This window comes from Engraulis encrasicolus, chromosome 19 (genome assembly GCF_034702125.1).
Source record: "Engraulis encrasicolus isolate BLACKSEA-1 chromosome 19, IST_EnEncr_1.0, whole genome shotgun sequence".
NCBI classification, from domain to species: Eukaryota; Metazoa; Chordata; class Actinopteri; order Clupeiformes; family Engraulidae; genus Engraulis; species Engraulis encrasicolus.
The window spans coordinates 48,819,164-48,835,370 of NC_085875.1; the positions used below are offsets into that span (position 1 = coordinate 48,819,164).

Genomic DNA, 16,207 nt, shown 5'->3' on the forward strand with positions numbered 1-16,207 from the left:
AATGTTGTAGTGTTTTTCTAATCAGTGCACTCATACTCATACTCTTGACTATTCAGCCTTCGATCCAGTGGGTCATACCATCCTCTACCACCATGAGGAGTGAGTGGGCATCAGCGGGACAGCAAGAGATAAAACTACTAATAAACAGAAAGCAAATGAATGAGGGAGCAGTAGAGCAAACATTTGGAGAAGATGAAGGGAGGAGGTAGCGGCACATTTTAGGTCGTCCCCCTGGTTTCACATTAATATTAAAGTTTTGGTTTCCAGTAGGCCTACATTGTAGACCTTTGGATTGGCCAACCTATTAAAGTAGGCCTATATTTTCAGGATCCGGACAATGTCATGTTAGTTTCCTCTCACTTAACTCCTACTGAAAAACCTAAGAATTCATCGATTATTTATTTTGGCTATGATTTCTTTCTTTCTTTCTTTCTTTCTTTCTTTCTTTCTTTCTTTCATGCCATGTCAACATTGAGTTTAGACTGGTCTTCATTACACATACCTGCCGACCATTACGCATTTTGTGTAGCAGATACGAATTTTGACATCAAACTACGGCGCTGTCACTTCAAAATACGGGAAAAACCAATAGCAAAGTGTATTTATTCACGGGCCCTTATATATTTCTCTGTAGACTTGCAACCAGCCAGAGCCGTAGATATGGCTCTGCTCGCAACTCTCGCGCTGGCCTTTCCATTGACCAGCAACGTGTGGGGGGGAAATATTGACCAATCGGAGCGCAGGTTTAGGGGTCTTCATTTGTTGTCGCTCCGCTCGAGTCGAGGTATCAGCTCAGCTGCAGATAGAAAGTTTGCTTCGAAGACACACAAGCAGAGAGACTACTCCTATAATCTCTGACACAAGTGTCCTCCTCCTGTCATCATATATTATCCATCTTGGTGCTGTCGCTGTAGTTGTACAAGTGAGCACCGTCAAAATCACCGTTTCAAAGGTAAATGGGCTTTGAGAAAGGTAGCCTCTATGGGAATAGTGAATTGCGTCCAGTTGCTAAATTTATGAAAATAAATAAAGCTCGAGGTCTGTCGTCCTGAACATAATGGTTCACCCAATGTTTCGCCGTATTTGACGGCAATATGTTGGTACTTCTTTTGATATTGGACCGGTCAGGAACATGAAAAATGTGGTCGATATTATTAATGAGCAAATTAATGGTCGACTGCGTCATTGCTGCGCTAATTAGCAGATTAGCAGCGATAATTCGGTTTGTGACGAAATAAGTAGATCATTTTTTGGCAATCTATTAATAAAATATATGATCCTGTCATCATGTGCAGAACACTGAACAATAGCCAACTCATGACGAAATAAGGGTAGATAGGCCAATATGTAGAGAAGTGAAAAAAGAAGCGTGCATGCACCTCAAAAGTTACTGTGGAAGTTCCAAGCAGTGACGTGACGTGTAGGCTACTGAATGGATGCAAGTGTGATTTTGATGTTAGCCCCCAAGGTAATAATATTAACCTGATATTATCCTAGCCTAGATAACACCTGTCTTTATCCTTTTCTCTACAATCTGCTGATACTTCTTCACAGTAGGTGACAACATCACCATTTATTAATATTGGGGGAAATTATGTAAGAATCATTGCAATTCAACTTTTTGTTCATAAAAATCACTGAAATGCCTCTGTATTATATAATCAAATTATACATTTCCCTACATGTACCTTCTACAGCCAAAAAATAATAAGCAAATGCTTCAATTTCATACTCGATTCCAGCTCCTTAACACCCCCCAAGTGACCAAATGCTCTGTTTGGCTGGTACATAGGATAACTTACTAGCCAGACTGGTGGTATGTTTGACTTGTAAGATTAAGAGCCATATTGGCTGGTGATCAATAAAGTTAATTTAGAGGCCTGAATTCCAGCACACTATATCATAGCATTTTATTGGTGTCATGGTGTGAAACAAAAAAAACATCTTCCATGAAAGTTTAATAATGTATGGTTGTTCAAAGTACTGTGAAGAGCAAGATAATCTGGTGAAATTGCCAGATACACAGGATGTTAGCCTAAAATGCAGGAAATTGCATCTAAGAAAAGCTCCCCCTGCCTGAATGAAGTGTCCCATATTTTCCCCCTTGACATTTGGCAACCCAAGGTGTGCAAAACAAAGTAGCCTCTCAGATGGGCCCGCCGGCGGCCCATGGTATCGCGCTGCGTTGACCACATTTTCTCACTTGTAGGTATTTGTTGCGCCGTGAATTGCCGCGCCGCGATAAATTGCTACTCAAAAAAAAAATTCAAGGTTGGCAGGTATGGAATTACATGTCTATCTTGTGACAAATCCTTATGGTCCAAATGATTCCCATTTTAGAGATATTGCTACGTCAAATGTTCAGTAATTATAATATGCAACCTAATACCAATACCTTGAAGGCTTTTCTCTCAGTTTCAGTGTTTGCATAGTTACAGCAGTTTGCCTTTGTAGGGCACAGTAGCTATGCTAAAGTAGGTCACGACTTCCTGGAAACTCTGGTGTATATAGGCCTACTCTCTCCAGTGTGAATCATAGTAACCAGCAGTAGGACAGTCTCAACACGACACCTAAGAGAAGTCCAGCGAAGTGTGCATGCAAGTCTTTTGCAATGGTGTCACACATTTTCGCCTATGTGTGTTGGTTGGGTCACAGAGTTACAGGTTATGGTCTCATTATTTTGGGACAGGTATAGTAAAATATATATGTATATATAAACACACACGTATATACCTTGTATTTATTATTTTACTATACCTGTCCCAACCTGTAACTCTGTGACCCAACCATATATATACAGTGCCCTCCATAATTATTGGCACCCCTGGTTGAGATGTGTTTTTTAGCTTCCAATTATTTTATTTTTTTTCTAAATAATATGGGACCTTAATGGAAAAAAAGAGAAAAATCCAACCTTCAATACAAGTGCATTTATTCAGTGGGGAAAAAATCCCACATAAAGAAATAATTATTTGACATCAAATAATGTGTCACAATTATTAGCACCCCTGGTGTTAATATTTTGTACAACCCCCTTTTGCCAACAAAACAGCACCTAATCTTCTCCTATAATGTTTCACAAGATGGGAAAAGACAGAAAGAGGGATCTTCAGCCATTCCTCTTTGCAGAATCTCTCTAAATCATCCAGAGACCTGGGTCCTCTCCTCTGTACTCTCCTCTTCAGCTCACCCCACAGGTTCTCAATGGGGTTGAGGTCAGGGGACTGAGATGGCCATGGGAGGAGCTTGATTTTGTGTCTGGTGAACCATTTCTGTGTAGATTTGGCCATATGTTTAGGGTCATTGTCTTGCTGAAAGACCCAATGACGACCCAGCTTCAGCTTTCGGGCAGAGGGCAACAGATTTTGATTTAAAATGTCCTGGTATTTCAAAGCATTCATGATGCCATGCACCCTAACAAGGTTCCCAGGGCCTTTGGAAGCGAAACAGCCCCACAGCATCACTGACCCACCCCCATACTTCACAGTGGGTATGAGGTGCTTTTCAGCATGCGCATCTTTCGTGGTACGCCAGACCCACTTAGAGTGTTTGTTGCCAAAAAGCTCAATCTTGGTCTCATCTGACCAAAGCACACGGTCACAGTTGAAGCCCCAATACCGCTTGGCGAACTCCAGACGCTTGCGTTTACGATTGTGAGTGAGGAAAGGTTTTCTCCGTGCATGCCTCCCAAACAGCTTGTTGGCGTGTAGACAGCGCCTGATGGTTGATTTGGAGACTTTGTGACCCCAGGATGCTACCATTTGTTGTAATTCTGTAACAGTGAGCTTTGGAGATCTTTTGATTTCTCTTACCATCCTCATCACTGTGCGTGGTGGCAAAAAAACTTGGGTCCTCGTCCAGGCTTGTTTACCACTGTTCCAGTTGTTTTGAACTTCTTAATTATTCCTCTCACAGTGGATATGGGCAGCTGCAGTTGAGTGGCAATCTTCTTGTAGCCTCTGCCTGACCTGTGAAGGTCGACGCACATCTGCCTCACTTGTATGCTGTGTTCCTTTGTCTTTCCCATGTTTAAGAGTGGATAAGAGAAATGGCCTCGGTGTCACGTCATATTTATACCCCAGGGAAACAGGAAGTGATGAATTACTAATTAAATGTTCCTACATACTCTGGTAAACTTTGTAAACTACTGTAGAAATGACAGAAATGCTTCAATTATATTTATTTCCTGGGAATTGTTAAGGGTGCCAATAATTGTGGAACAGGTGATTTAATGAAAAATAATTATTTTTTTAGTCAGGGATTTTTTTATTTTCTTACAATTCATTTGAGTTGAAGGCTACATTTTCCTACAATTTTCAGTGTGACAGTATTCTTCTGCAATGAACACTGAATTTCTTTTAAGGCTTTTAACACATCTCAACCAGGGGTGCCAATAATTATGGAGGGCACTGTATATATATATATATATATATATATATATATATATATATATATATATATATATATATATATATATATATATCCTCTAAAAATATAGAAGTGCAGGTCTTCAGAAATGGAGTTAGAGGGTTTTGCATCTGAACTCTTCATATATATATATATATATATATATATATATATATATATATGTATGTATGTATAATATATGTATAATATATACAATTCTAATATAGTTATTGTGACACACTCAGACAGGTGGAACAAATGGAACATCTGACATACTGCAATGTATACTCAGGAAGGGAGTGAGCCTGGCTTTCAAACTCGTTAAAAAGAGTAAAGGTACAAATAAATCTAATTGGATTAAACCTGTTGACTTTCCTGTTAGCAACACACACCTGATGTATATGCCTACTATGTGGTGGTGTTGAATTGAGCCGTGTGAACACTGAAGCTTCCAATGGCGGCTCAGTGAGCCTGACATGAAAGTGAACCTCACAACTTGCAGCTTGCTGACCACAAACTGTCAACTGTCACCCGAAGAGGAAATTGAGCATTTTATCTTTTCTCACGCAGTATAGCAGATTGGATTAGTGAGAACAACCTGACAGATATAGGCTACCATATATGCAAAACAAATTGATAATTTAAAGTGACAGTAGAATGAAGTCGTTCTTCAGGGTCACTGACAGCTTTGGCTGGGCCCTGGACAAAGTCATCTGGACAAGGCCCTGCTACACCAAATACTGTACATACATAATAATGAGAACCCGATTCTGTGCCCCCTCTCTCCCTGGGCCTGAGACAACTCACCCATTTGTCATCCCGGCCTACTTAAGCACGCAGTAAACCTGATAAGTGTATTTTTAATGACCTGTGGGAAAAAAGTGCTTGTACTGTACATCCATGTTTGTGAGACAGGAAATGAAGGTTTTAAAAGAAGAAGTAGATGTGTAGCACTTAAAAACGCTACAGATTACACATCTCAAGATTTGTGAAGTAGGTGCAAGCACGTTCAATGTAAATGTCTGTTCTCATAGTTTTTCCTCCAGTCTTTTAAAGCAGCTGCAGTCATGTCCACAGCCTCACTGCTGAGTGATGATCAGGGCAGTGTGTGTGTGTGTGTGTAGCCACTTTGGCCCTTCCACAATTTTTAGTTTTTAGTTTTACACATGGCTGTTAGTGCACTCATTCCTTTTGTGCAATGTAGCTAAACCTTTATTACATTGATTGCAAACATTCTTAACTAATAAGCTACATCAGACCATATAGTGCCCAACCAGACACTGTCCCACCACTTGAATGTTGTGATAGACACTGAAAAACACTTAACTACCATAGTGCTACACCACTATGACACAGAGCCTTTAGTAATACATCAGGACTTGGTTGTGCAAAGATTCTGTTTAGAGTGCAACAAATAATCACAATCACAACCACAATCACCAATGACGGTTGCATTTTAATGCCACATCATGAGTGTATTGTTACTGTTCATTCATACAGTATGCTGTGTGCTATAAGATTATACTGGACCTTCCCCAGAGATAAATCTCTACATCATAAATATAGTATAGGCCTATAGTAAATATCATGAAAAGAATTCTGGTAATTTTCTCTTGTGTTCAGATATTTTAAATTGCATGCAGAGTCACGGCCACTGACAGCTTTGGCTGGGCCTTGGACAAAGTCATCTGTATGGGCCCTCCCCTTAATGCTGCCTCCCCCTCCCTGGGCCCGAGGCATCTGGCCCATCCTCTCCCGTGTTGGCTTCCCTGTGCAGAGTGCTGCACTAATGAAACAGCAGTTGTGCAGTTGTGATTTCTTATTATGTATATAGGTGGTTTGGGTGTGAACACCACAGTCTGTGGCACACCTCAGCACACGACAATGGGGTCTCCGAGGGCAAGGCCACTGTACATCCCCTGATAGGCCTGCTATGACATTGAATATTGTACACAGCCTCATCAAACAAAATAGCCAACAATCGTAGATGCACATTTTTGAATCCAGTGGCTGAGTTTGAGTTCCGTTCTTGTGCAATGTGCTTGTCTGTTGTTTTTTTTTTGCTCTCGTAAGCAACTTGAAGAATTGTCTGAGTTTCCTTTGTTCCTTTGTGCGCATAACTACCTGCTCGAATGTGGTTATGTGTGTGTGTGTTTGTGTATGCATGTGGGTGAGTACATGTCTGCTGGTGTGATTACGTGCAATCTCAGCCCACAGGATACTCAGTAGACAGGCTTGGTAGTTCTCATACAGAGCTTCTGACTAACTGAACATGTGCACAAGCTACAAAGTCAAGTATAATGACTAGCAGTCAAAACTGGATGCTATCGTAGATCAGCAGAGTTGTGCATAAGTGAAATACTACTTAAGTTTTTGGTAGAGTTAGTGATCCTTAGCCTGAGAAGCTAGACTAAGGTTTTTCTTTTTATTCGTGGCTGTCCTTCAGCCACATAATTAAGGGGGAAAATTATACTCAAACCCCATCAACAACATTTTGATCATTCCATTTTGCTTTAAAGGGACACTGTGCAGGAAATGGTCAAAAAAGGTACTGCAACTATGCTGCTCATTGAAACTGGGCTGCCTATTTTTAAATTTTCTAAATTTGATATTTACATGAAAGTTTAAGTAATAAACAAATACTTTCTAGTAAGATCCAAGTACAGTCATTTTTGCAGCTAAAAATGGCTATTTTTGGAAATTCAAAATGGTGGACCATGGAGAAGATCCCCCTTTTCATGTATGAAAAGTGCAATTTTTCCGGTCATAATGAATACTTAGAATTTGATGGTGGTGGTCAGTATTCATGAAAAAGGTAACATTAGTGAATGGGCAGCATGAATTCTGGAAATAAATAACTAAACATCTCACACAGTGTCCCTTAACGATCACTGCACATTGCACACAGTCTGACTAGATCAAGCGTATAAGCATAAGGGTTAAGGACTTTGAGAAGCAATGCACCCTGTCGTACTCACAGTAGCTCAGCTCTATGGGGCCCATGTGCAAAAGCACACTCCTACGCATCAGTCTAATCAGCAGAACAGATGTGAGCAGATTATGCCTATTGTCAACGAGTCTGCGGCTGTAGGAGGGAGGTACTGTAGGTCACATAATGTCTTGCTACAGAAACGCTACAGAAACATGCAGATAAACAGAATGTACGTAAATATGGTCAGCTTATAAGGTATAAGGCCAAACGGTGAAACCGTTCCGAGAACGTTGAGGCAGCAGAGCTACTTGCTTTTTTACCTTTAACTGGCTGCAATGTTTTACAGTGTACCTACCAAACATTGTTTTTACTCTGAGAATATCTTTGGAATACCATGTTTGCAAGTCCAGAAGTCCACAGTATTTGGTTCAACCTCTCAGTTCCAACAACATCTTTGTAATTCCAGGCTCCCAGGCAGGGGCGTGCACAGACATTTTGAGGGGCAGATGCTCGAGGGCAGGTGCGGGGCATGTGGAACTTCCAGCTGCCTCGCTGGGTATAGTGGCTATATATTATATATCTGGGCATTTTTGTGACATGCTATTGATCGTCAAGCATTTGTAGGTGATCAAGTCCACAGTATATTTTTAGAAAAAAAAAGGAACTTTCAGTGGGACAAAGGGGTAGGTGCTCTGGTCTAGCACCACCGTATCCCTATCTGTGCACGCCTATTCTCCCAGGTCCAGAACAGCAGATCCATATGATATGGTACAAATAATATCCATCAATCTTTGTTTGTCCAGAACTGCAGGTCCTCTTGTTCCCAGAACATGTAAGGGAAGGCCATACTTGTCTCCCCCCAAGAGATCCATGTCCACAATCCACAAGTCACTACTACTCATCAGTGGTGTTCTTCCAGGGTTTCCTTTCTATTTCACAGACAACCTGCCTGTGAGAGAGTGTACGCTAACATCACATCCCAGAGACTTTGATTAAGTTCTCACGTAAACTGTACTCCCCATCGTAAAATCTGGTGCAAGATGAAAAGAACTGAGACAGAACAGAACGATTGTGCAAAGTAGCATGGGATTTCCCAGGCTAGGTTAACACCTGTGTCAAGGTGAAACGAGGGAGGCATTTGAGTGAAATGACGCGGCAGCCGGAAGCCAAGTTTTCACTGCCCTGTTTTGCAGACGCGTGCCTCCGAGGCAGCACTGAGACCCTTCTGTGGGCCACCGCTGCTTTCGGTGACCTGGTGCCGCTGCGAGCTCCCCCAGCTTCTTATACTGCTCATGGCCCTGCGCACCTCCTTCCTCACGTTATCGCTGGACAGCACGTACAGGATGGGGTTCATGGCGCTGTTGATGGTGGACAGGCCCAGGCAGATGCTGTAGGGGGTGTACAGGCTCCTGTCGAAGGCGCACTTGTCCTCCACGGCGTGGAAGCTGATGGCGCGGCTGAGGAGGATGGCGTGGTACGGCGCGAAGCACACCAGGAACATGGCCACCACGCACAGAGCCAGCCGACGCACCTTGAAAGGAAATAGTGGGGCAGAGTATGTTTGTTAATCACAAAGGAAGTTAAGTTCTTATGTGTTATTTTAGTAGGTTAGCATGGCAGACAGACGAAACGTCATGGTAACCTTCTTCAGACTTATGCTGAAACGTCATGCTAACCCACTAAAATAAAATACAAGAACTACACTCGAGAGTGAGGCCTTTCAACAAAAAAATTGTAAATGTGTTTGATTGCACCCAAAGACCTTGTAAAAGTACACCAGTTGGGTGTATTTCAACAAAACAAAGACCCTCTTAGTACAGTACACACATTCCTCCAATGCGACGCACCTTGATCTTCTGCATGACCTTGATGCTGTCACTTTTCTGGATGCTGGAGAGGATGGTGCGGTTGGTGACCACCAGGATGCAAAAGGGGACCAGGAAGCCGATCAGGAAGCGGGCGTAGTTGAAGCCCGTCACCATGGCGCTGTTCTGGCCCGGCTCAAAGCAACGCTGCTCCTGCTGGGCGTCCGCCGACCCCTCGTCCATGTTGAACACCTAGAGGTCAAAGTTCAAAGTCGGCTTTATTGTAAATTTCCTCGCTATAGATAACTCTTCAGACATTAAAATCACATTTATCACTGCCTCATGCATAAAGACAAGTACAACGTTACTACTACAAGTGCGAGACAGGCAAGGGCAGATAATGACTCCATGTGACCCTGACATTACTGTAATGAATAAAATTTAGGCAATTCATTACACAAATAAATAAATAACATACATACATATATAACATTAATAAGATGTTACACTCTGGAATTATGCCACGGCACAACATCTTGTTATTGTCACCAAAGTTTGCAAGGGTAAAGATGCGTATGAAAAAAAGTTGGGAACAACTGATGTAATGCAACGTAACCACCTGGACGAAGATGAATACCACAAACATGCCTTTGAATAAAAAGATCAGCAAAGTCTAATGTAATGTGTGTATTGTAATGTGTGTGTGTGTGTGTGTGGGGTGTGTATGTGTAATGGTATGAATGGTGTGTGGGTATGTGTGCATGTGTCTAGATGAGAGATGTAATGTAATGTAATGTAATGTAAAGACCTGGACGTGAATAAGTGCCACGAATATCACAATGGCGGCGGTGATGGCCCAGGCGTGCCTTGTCTTGCGGCTGCCTCGGGACTCCAAGGAGTACACCACGGCAACATAGCGATCCACGGAGACACAGCACAGCAGGAAGATGCTGATGTACATATTGTTGAAGAAGATGTAGCCGATCCACTTGCACGCCATCGAGCCCCACACCCAGCTGTGCCGGCGGTAGATGTAGAGCCCCCAAAAGGGCAGCGTGCACAGGTACATCAGGTCGCACACCGACAGGCTGAACAGGTAGACGCCCAGCACGTTCTTACGCCTCACCTGCATCACAGGAATATTCAAAATGGCAAAAAAATGGTAAAATAGACAAAACCCGCCTGGAAGCTCTAATTTATAACCAATCCTATTCATTTCTATGTCCATAAATCTGCAGAAAAACATGCCTAAATGCCCTTTTTACCCATCCTAAGCAGCCCAATTAGGCAGAAAACCACCCAATCTGGCAACACTGAAAATTGACATAGCCTCTTACAGGGCCGGATAAACGGACAGGCTGGATATGACTGTAGCCTAGGGGCCCCCACTTGCCAGGAGGGCACTGATTGGCCAAAAGTGAAAAATTGCAGAATTTTCACAAGACGGAAAATGACTTTTGGATGCTCATGTTGTGTGAGGATATGTTGTAATTGAGGTTTTAATTCACATGTAATGGTGATGAAACATAGGGTAACATTTTGAGCAATCTTACTGGGCAACCCCAAAAACTGCTGATAATTTTCAGATGAAATGGTTGAGAAAAGTGGTCTACTGCTGATGCACGTTCTGATGAAAGTGTTGAAGTGATAAACTGCCCATACACAGTAAATTCTGCAGTGCTCATTTAACACTTAGAGAGTTCATTTGAGTCCATTTGGACTTAAATGAACTCTGTAAGTGTTGAATTAACACCACAACATTTACTGTGTATAAAATGTTGCAGTATAATTGCCCAAAAGCATTGTTCAAAAGGTTCCTGGTGTATCGCCATCCCCTTATCATATGGAAATAGACCATGCTTGTACACTGGCCTGAGCACACAGTCAGGGGCTTCTTTCCATGATCCTAACTCCCGTCCTCCCTTGTGCTTATGGCCTTGTGATGACGTCACAAAACGTCATTGACGACTGCAGTTTGATTCAATATATCACAAAAGCCCAATTCAATGGTCGTTTTTTCATTTGCATTTGGGATGTTGAATGTCAAAAAGTCCCCCAAAAGTTCCCCAGTAAGTTGCTAACTGGGTTAGTAATGATGCTTTCGAGAAATGCGGTCCAGGTGGCCTGGAAAATCCCATGCTGCTTTACACAATCGTTCTGATCTGAAAGACAGCATGGAGTATACCCTCGGCGAACGGACCAGATCAGAGTCCCAGTCTCTCTCCAATGAGAGAGCCCGGAGGCGTGGAAAGGTGATGATGACTGCAGGTTGTTTGAATAGATATGCACAACTAGGTGCATTCGAGATGTGTCAACGCATGCATGCGCATTTAGACAGCAATGCACCCTGGATGGAAAATGCTGCATGACGGTTAGATTTCCTGTCAAACTTCGAAATTTCGTCGACGTTGCGTTGACGAGGTGACATGTCACATGGTGTAAAACTATCGCGGGATGAATGCGGCTGCAGTCAGATCTTGCAACCTCTGCAGTTGCTTATCCCCTTCAACGCTCGTCGGCGGACTGCCTCCGAGGTCACGCGCCCATGAACTGGTTGGTCAACAACTCACTCACGTGTGTATATGGGTCTTGTCTCACACCTCTACACAAGTTTGCGCAGGTCCCCACTTCAGCTCCTCCTCAATGCCTGTCCCCCCACTCCTCACACGTGGTGTGTTAGTAGAGCAAACCGGTGCGAGCTCATCGTCTCGTTCATATTTGTGGCCGACTGCAAATGCGCTGTATTTAATAACACCCACATCGTGACAACAAGTTCTCGCTCACATGGTTCCGTCAACGTTGGTCGACAGCAACAAAGTCGCATGGGCTTACTGATACGATTGGTTATGGCTAGGTATGCCAAATTATACTAGCCTGGCTCTCGCGAGACCCCGAGTGCTTCGTGCATCTTCGTTACACTTCGTGAGCTCGCACTGAGCGAGAGTCAGGTTAAAATTATACATATTCGTAACACCCAATGAACAGCCATAGTCTATTGTAAAGCACACACCCCCTACAGGATTTATAGTAGGCAGGTCTCCAGATCTTTTTTTTTCACTTGTGTGGTGATAACAGGAAAGGGTCCTGGTATACTAGATGCATCTTCCTCTGCCTCACCTGGACCAGGGTCATCCAGACGGTAACCAGGTTGGCAGGTACCCCCACGATGAACATCAGGCTGTAGAGGAGGACGAGGGGCACGCGATGCGTCTCATACGGCATGCTGCAGTTCAGCGTCAGGTTGACAGGAAGTGCTCCTGCGGTCATGTTCAGTACCTGGCTGGCCCCGTAACTGGTGACCTATATTCCGTTATTGGTGACCTATATTCGTAACTGGTGACTTATATTCACTGAAAGACAAAAAAGAAAGACAGCGTCTACTTCAGAGTTGTATAAAGTAGGCTAGAATATTGATAATGGCTAAAAGGTAAAATAGACAAGATTGCACGCCCAAAACATGCTCAAAACTCGACTGGAAGCTCTAAATTTGAGTCAAACCCTATTCATTCCTAAGACCATGAATATGCAGAAAAACACGCCTAGATGCCCTTTTTACGAAGCAGCCCAATTTACTTCTACTAGAAGTAGAAGTACTCTTCCAGATGTAATTACAACACTCGTAGTATGACATATTACAATTTTGAAACCATGTAATATCATACCACAGTGTTGTAATCATGTTTGCAAAAATACTTCTACTTTATTCAATTCTGATCTCTTTTATATCAAAGCCTTGGATCTTTGTTCATTACTTCAGATCATATTGAATTGGAAAACTTAACATGCAGTACATACTAGGGCATGCAATGCAATCTGGAAACTGGAATACCTGAACTGGAGTTCACCAATGATCATATGGATCTACAGCCATACAGCACTGCAGCATACCTGCACTGTAAAACATTGCAGCCAGTGAAACGTTTGAAAGTTAACTTGAGAAAACATTGAGTTGAGTTAAGATTCATGTTGAGTTAACTTACAAACTGCTAGCTTAAGTTTGTAAGTTAATTTGAGAAAGCATCGAGTGTCGAGTTGAGTTAAGATTTGAGTTGAGTTAACTTACAAACATAAGGCAGCAGGGCCACTTGCCTTTTTACGTTTAACTGACTTGCAATGTTTTACTGTGTGTTTGTGTTTCTGACTAAGCAAATGAAATGCTGACAAATCAGGAAAAGCACTGGCACAGCCAGACAGGCAGACAGATAGAGGTGTGTGACTGAAGGCATATAGGCTTTCTTAGAAATAAACCTACGAGTGGAATTTCTTCACAAGACTATTTTAATAGTCACACAGGAAATTGCTGTTCATCTTCAGCCCCAAGTTCTGCATTTTATTTTAACTTCGCCCAGCTAGAGCATTTCATTTGTATCTGTGTATGACAGATCAGTCATACCTTGTCTGGTCAAGTTTCGGTTGACTTATTTTAGGATTTAAGTTGACATACACTCTCTGCTTGAACTTTAGATACTGACCTGATAGGCAGTGCACCATGCATGGTCTTTCTTAACCCTTGTAAGGTGTTGTCACACAGAAGGTGTTTGGGTCCGTCCATTTGATCCGGGCTCATAGAAAAATCTTTTTTTTCTTTCTTTTTTTTTAACAGAATGAGCCACTAGTGCTCTTCTTGCACACGGTTGTAACAGTGATGCAAAACTGAAGGACCTCATGAAAGGCCTATCTGCACTCTTTTTCCTCCCACATTCATGGTTCTCACAGAAAATGAGCCAAGGCCAGTGAATCTCACCTTACAAGGGTTAAGCTTAGGCCTATGTATAAACCATTGCACCTGAACCAGTCTATAAAGCATAGTCTGCAAAAGGATATACAATACATGTGCTGTATGATAGATTTTATCAAGTCATCTTTAACAGCTTAAAACAGTAAAATGTTCCTCTCATTGGGACTCCCCCTAGCACAGAGGGCTATCGTTCATGAATCAGTTTATGACTTGTGGTTTGGCTTATGTTCCATCATACAGTATCTATAGTATGTGGGACAGTAACATACTTAAACATTGCAAAAGCACATTGTTCCTCTATTGATCAGATGCTTCAGAATTAAAGCTTTTTTGTTGACATTTTAGACTCCAAGGGAAACAATACCAAACAGTAATATTGACAGTATTGATAATATTGACAATGCTGTTTGGATGTCCATGTAGGCCTATGTAGTGTTTGGGATACGATTAATACTTCAGCCAAAAATGTAATGCAGGTTTTAGCTGCAATTCCCATTAAAGATCTTGACCAAATCCACAAATACCAATACTTAAGTAATGACTATAATTCTGAAAATGGTATACAAATGTTCATTATTTAATATAGCAGTTTTAGAGTAGACTTCAAGTAATGTATACGTTTAAACCATTCAGCTTACCTATCATAAGCATAAGCAACTAGTTAGGCGGTTTGAGTTGATTATTAAATATCGTCTGAAGTAAAATTGCTGAAAACTGTTTTTCTTTCTTACCTCTGAAGAGAAAGGTGTGCAGCAGATGGTTGAGTGTGTCAGCATGTTCAGTGTAGTAGGCTACTGCAGTATGTTCAGTCAAGCACTCGGTAGTGAGGTTTCAGAGGTTTTTGCCGATGCGCCTCACATCCTCCCTCTGTCACCTCACCCAACTAAGAGACGTGTTAAAACGTCCACTATTATTTTTTAAAAACGGGCCCTACCGTGGCTCTTAGGGTACTCGCCTGCTTCACCAGTGACCCGGGTTCGATTCCAGCCTGGGTCCGTACCCCTTTCTATCCCCACTAGCTTCCTGTCTATATCTCTCACTGATCTGTCACAAAAATAATAATAAAAGGCAAAAAAAAACTATTTTAAAAAAGCTGACCAGAAGGTATATCCTGATCACTCAGGTGAGTTAAAATAACAAGGAGAACCATTGCACTCCGTTTTTTCATTCTCTCTGATCTCATAGGCTACACGTTCAGAAAAGTGAACAAGCCCTTCAGGTAATAAAACAATACTGCTCTAACGGTCCTTTGTGTGTGAGCGAGATAGGAGGGAGAGTTTGGTTATGAGGAGGGAAATGCACACACATGCCACTGTTAGCATAAGAAGAGGAAGTTGAGGGTAGACGCAGCATCTGTCTGGTGAGTAACGGCAGGGGAGTAGTAGCAAATTGTGGGTCCAATGTACAAACAGCTCCAATGGACCCCCCTACATACATCAGGCACTGTATGGGCCCCCTATATACTGAGGGCCCTGATGACTCAGTTACACTGTCACGTACCGCAGTCACGTACCCTCCTGTACGACACCCCTGAGTAACGGTAACAATTGAAGTTGAGAAGCCAAGGCTTTCCTGTGGTCTTCATACTGCAACTCTGAATCCTGCAGCCTGGCTTCCTGTTAGATTGGAAGGACACAAAAGGCCTAAATTCCTAAACACTGGTAAATGCTATTTAGCCATATGGCTTTGCTATATGGTTTCTCTCTTTCTCTCCCTTCCTCCCTCTCTGTTTCTCTCGCTACCTCTCTCTACCCCTGTGTGTGTTTTATCTTTCTCTTTGTCATACTGAGCCATTGCTCTCTCTCTCTCTCTCTCTCTCTCTCTCTCTCTCTCTCTCTCTCTCTCTCTCTCTCTCGCAGCATCTGCCTGGGGAGTGACTTTAACAATTGAAGTTCAGAAGCCAAGGCTGTCCTGTGTTCTTCATATTGGAACCCAGAATCCTGGCTTTTTCCCTGCAGCCTGTCATCCTGTTTCATTGGAATGACACAATAGGCCTAAATCCCTATTCTAATTTTGCTATATGCTCTCTCTCTCTCTCTCTCTCTCTCTCTCTCTCTCTCTCTCTCTCTCTCTCTCTCTCTCTCTCTCTCTCTCTCTCTCTCTCTCTCTCTACCTCCTCCCTTTCCCCCCCCTCTGTGTGTGTGTCCATGTGTGTGTGTGTGTGTGTGTACGTGTGTGTGTGTGTGTGTGTGTGTGTGTGTGTGTGTGTGTGCGTGTGTGTGTGTGTGTGTCTCTTATAACTATCTATCACTGAAACTGCTGGTCATGTTAGAACTCAGTATAATCAGAAAATAACCCCCACCCCAACTCATTGAAACAGGCACA

At 42.5% G+C, this 16,207-nt stretch overlaps 1 protein-coding gene across 1 annotated transcript; it reads right to left on the bottom strand.

Annotated features, from left to right (window-relative positions):
* Positions 1–5,718: 5,718 nt before the first annotated feature.
* Positions 5,719–12,490, bottom strand: LOC134470252 (probable G-protein coupled receptor 132). Its single transcript, XM_063224279.1, has 4 exons — positions 12,262–12,490; positions 9,953–10,270; positions 9,187–9,396; positions 5,719–8,870 (listed from the first exon to the last, which is right to left on the bottom strand). The coding sequence occupies exons 1-4, from the start codon at positions 12,409–12,411 to the stop codon at positions 8,514–8,516; spliced, it is 1,035 nt and encodes a 344-aa protein (XP_063080349.1). The 5' UTR covers positions 12,412–12,490; the 3' UTR covers positions 5,719–8,513.
* Between the last annotated feature and the right edge of the window lie 3,717 nt (positions 12,491–16,207).